General features: G+C 37.2%; 1 protein-coding gene across 1 annotated transcript; it reads right to left on the reverse strand.

The window, feature by feature from the left end:
• Window positions 1–1,946: 1,946 nt before the first annotated feature.
• On the reverse strand, window positions 1,947–3,423 carry LOC117598474 (interferon a3-like). The gene is made up of 5 exons (XM_034309116.2): window positions 3,124–3,423; window positions 2,923–2,997; window positions 2,673–2,819; window positions 2,424–2,501; window positions 1,947–2,304 (listed from the first exon to the last, which is right to left on the reverse strand). Exons 1-5 carry the CDS (start codon window positions 3,253–3,255, stop codon window positions 2,194–2,196), a joined length of 543 nt encoding a protein of 180 aa, XP_034165007.2. The 5' UTR covers window positions 3,256–3,423; the 3' UTR covers window positions 1,947–2,193.
• Window positions 3,424–4,338: the final 915 nt, after the last annotated feature.

Consider the following 4,338-nt stretch of genomic DNA (forward strand, 5'->3'; position numbering starts at 1 on the left):
CAGCAGGAAATTTCATGGATCACAATACCGTCATGAAGCTCATCATACCCACAGAACCCCTACATTATCCACTTAAGATTTGTGCTGTTGATGGACAACCCACAGGAAATGGAAGTGTCACATTATGCACCTGTAGCAACCTTACAGGTTCGGGCAGGAATGAGGAAGCAGGAGGCAGGCTTGGGAACAACTCAGAGGCGTTTTATTCTCCAATTTTTAACTTTCGCTTTCAGCGGCTTATTTTATTTGCGCGCGCACACACACGCACGCACACAAGTGGCTCTGTGCTGGATATCTCTCTCTTAAGGCCCTTGTCTCTCTCCTTTTTATCCTTGTCCTAGGTCACTGCAACACAGAACACTCGTTAGTAGAATTCCCTGCAGGTGTGCATTCCTTACCACTCACCTTCTCCGGCTCTGCCCTCCATTCACAAACCGACGCTCGATCACACCCGTTTCCACATACCCCCACCACCCGACTCAGGCCGGGGAGCCATCCGGCCTGCTACCTACTACCCCCGCACCAGTATCTCTGCCAATATCCCTCGAATTAAAGCGAGCCGCGACTAACTGATCGACCAGCTTGTCAATGCGAGGCGTTGGGTTATGTGTCAAACCTGGACACCAGGGTGACTTTTCTAAAGGCCATACAAAACCAAACAGTCCCATCGGCCTTGGGCACCAAAGCCAGTGGGCTGCTCCACTCACTGTGGGGCTCCTTGATTACTCCCGTGTCTTTTTGCACATCAGTCTTAATAAAACCTTTACAAATAATGTCACGATCCTGCAGATGTATTTTGTCCAGTTTTTGGTCTTTTTGAAATGTTCAATATCAATCCAAAACACTTTCACATAAATGCAATTAAAGAATAACTGATTAACTGTCTTTTTCCAAGTTTACAGACACTACAACAATACAGTATATCAAATCCCATTAATTTTTTTCTAACAGACATTTTACAGGATATATGTGAAGTTTATAAAGCAGAAGAAGTTTCTTTCATATTCATGTAATATTTATCACAAATTGTCTATATCTTATTCTTACTTCGGAGTCTTATAATTAAAAAGATTTACATGAAGCATTTTAGATTAATCAAGGTTTTCCTTATTTAAATTTTTCAAATTGTGATGTTAACTTCCCCTAAGTCTATTTCATTTTCCAAAAGTTAATGTTGTGGTTAAACCTATCATTTATGCAGTTTCTGAACAGCTGTAAAACAAGAGGAGAATTATTGGACAACCCTGTCTAATTCCACATCTCATCAGAAATCTAGGTGTAGTACCATGTGCCAGTTTAACTGAGTCATTATATTCTTAATGAAATGGCTTGATTTAATCAAATATCTGCCAAACTCAAGAGTCTATAACTTCAGATACACACACATACACTGCAGAATACCATTATGGTGCAAATATCATGCTTTGTACAGCAATTGCACTGTAATGTTCATAAATGGTCTACTAAGTCAGCATAATGTTTGTAGCAATAAGACTGAGCTTAGTTAGTCCTCTGCATTTTATTAACAGTTCCATCAGGCCTGGCATCATGGTCTTTAATGTAGAACTTCCTTAGTTGTTTCTTGTGTTTTGGGGAACGTCACTATGAAGATAAAGCTATTATGGACAACTACTTTAAACTGCATCATTATAAAGTCCAGGATTTAGTAATTAATGAATAACACTTAGAAGACTGAGGCATTTTGGTTTTAAAGATAATTTTTATTATGAGGTATTTGCTAGCGGTGTAATTGTAACATCTTCAAAAATTTCAAAAATGTTCACAGTCCAGCTGCATAATGCATGAATAACGACATACATAATATAAAAACAAATAATAAATAAAAACATACATACATACATACAATACATACATACTTTTAAAAAATATAAATCCCAAAAAAGTTAAGACATAATCACAGTTTTATCATTTAAAAGACAGATACATTTTTAAATAACAGATTTCATTCAAATTAAATAAATACCATGAGTAAACATCATGTAACAGTTGAAAATGTGGGATGAAACAGAAATACACTGCTAATTTTGCGTACTATGAATAGAGCAAAACTGAATAATTAATACAACTTGACCCCTTTAACAGTCTTTCACAACAGCCAACAGCTTTTCTATTGTGGTTCTGGGATTTGAACTCACAAGCTACTGGTCACCACTGCAAGATTTCAACTGATTATTAGTTGTCATTTTCAGCACGATTCACAGAGACAGCAGGGAAAAAGTCCAACAGCCCGAAGAGTTGAAGCAGCTCTTTTCTGATCCACTCCCATGCCTCGTTCTTCTCCTGCTGTAAAGTTAAATCCCAATATTTTACAATCAGAGCTACACCAAGTCACCTTTACATTAAACATCTTTCTGCCTCTGTCACAGTGTGTGTGAATAAGGGAAGTTGATGAAATTGCTGACCTTGTCGTTCTTGGTGAGATCTCTTAGTTGTTTGAAGTATAAGGGCAATCTTTTGTTCTTTTTCATTTTGTGCTCAAGCTGTGTTTAAAAGAAATCCAGGATTATAGAAAGAAGTACATTATACTTGGATCACTCTTTTTAATTTCAGCAAACATCAGGCTATAAACCACAGCACTACTTTACTGTACAATATTCATTCCACACCTGACTGATACCTTTAGAGAACGCATTGAGAAAAGGAGCACTCACACATGAGCGTAGTCCGTTGGCCTGCAGATCCAGCATATGTAAGAAAGTTTCCAGCTTGTCCTTGTTCCAGGAGACAGAGTCTGAATCTTCCAATAAACGAGAGACCTCATCCAGAGTCTGAACGATGAACCAGATCTGTTTCTCTGGCTGAGGGTGAAGGATAGAGATGAAGATGAATGAAGAGTACACACAAGATTACAGAATCAGAACAACAATCTCTGTATGTGAACACCATCATTAATATATTAACCTGAGAATAGCTTTGGTTAAAGAACCAGTGATGCCAGTTATCCGGGATGGAGGCATTGACGCTGATTTCCTCTCCCTGTAGGAACAAAAACAAGAGTACTCCAATGTTACATTTTCCACAAACATAGTGCACTGATATAGTAGATAATGAAATAATGAATAAATAGATAGATAGATAGATAGATAGATAAACAAGCCTCACCATTTCTCTAAGCAGTGCTAAACATGTTGCATGGTGCTGCTTGAATCTAAGATTGATCCATCGGCAGCTGAAGCCAGAGCTCACACTGCACAGAGTCAAAATGACACAAAGGTGCACCAAACGTAGAAACATTGTATTCCCAGTTTACACACTCTACTTTCCTGTACAGCAGACTGTTACTCCTAATCAGAGTGTGAAGTGCTCTCCACTTTACTATCACCATCTTGTGCACTGTTAATACTTAGTATTTATAGGCAAAAAGTGAGATGTGCAATGTAAGGAAAGTTATACGAGTCGAAATTTCACTTTCTGGACATACAACACAAAACCAAATACAGTTGTAATTACGCAAAACCATACACCGCTAGGGTGTGTTTACCTGTGTGTGAGATTCACACCGGAGAAATTCCTACCGAAGAATTCTGAGGAAAGAGAAACAGAAAGCGCAGGACCTCAGGCAGCGAGTGTGAAACATCACCGAAATGATGATGTACAACAAAATCGTTTGGAGTTTGTTAATGAAGGTGAACGTTCAAACCGGAAACAAGTCGGTAAGGTGAAGCTCGCGCACAGAAGGTCGTCACATTCAGGTTATGTTCAGCCCATTGTCCCTGTTGTGTAAAACAGGTTGCAAAAACTGGTGAAATATCAACTGACACACACCGGAAGACGACACACAGGATTTAAGTAAAGCATACCGGGAATTCACTCTAAACAATAATAATAATAATAATAATAACAATAATAATAATAATAATAATAATAATAATAATAATAACCACTCTGTTACATTAGCTCCAGTCTTAATTGCACTTACACCTTATTACACCTGACTGAAGCATCCTAATATCTTTTTTTAAAGCTACTTTCAAAAAAATAATGCTTTAAATAAATAAAATTCTAAATAAAATTTTCATATTATTGCCACTAAAATGGATTTTTGATTGCTGCCTCAATTTATTTTAATGGGGCATTTATGTATTTCACATGTGCCACTGAACAACAGGTAATTTACATATTCCTATAAGTCTATTTAAATATTATTAAAAGCCTAAACTTTCAAGAATGGATATGTCATATTGCATAAATAGAGTGCTCACGAATGTTTTCACATCTATACAACATAGAGCCACAACTTATTATCTAGATCCATCTCACACATAAACACAATATTAAAAATTGGCCATAAAAGAGATGAAGCATAAATCTTTTTAT

The sequence above is a fragment of the Pangasianodon hypophthalmus genome, chromosome 12 (genome assembly GCF_027358585.1).
Source record: "Pangasianodon hypophthalmus isolate fPanHyp1 chromosome 12, fPanHyp1.pri, whole genome shotgun sequence".
Classification (NCBI taxonomy): domain Eukaryota; kingdom Metazoa; phylum Chordata; class Actinopteri; order Siluriformes; family Pangasiidae; genus Pangasianodon; species Pangasianodon hypophthalmus.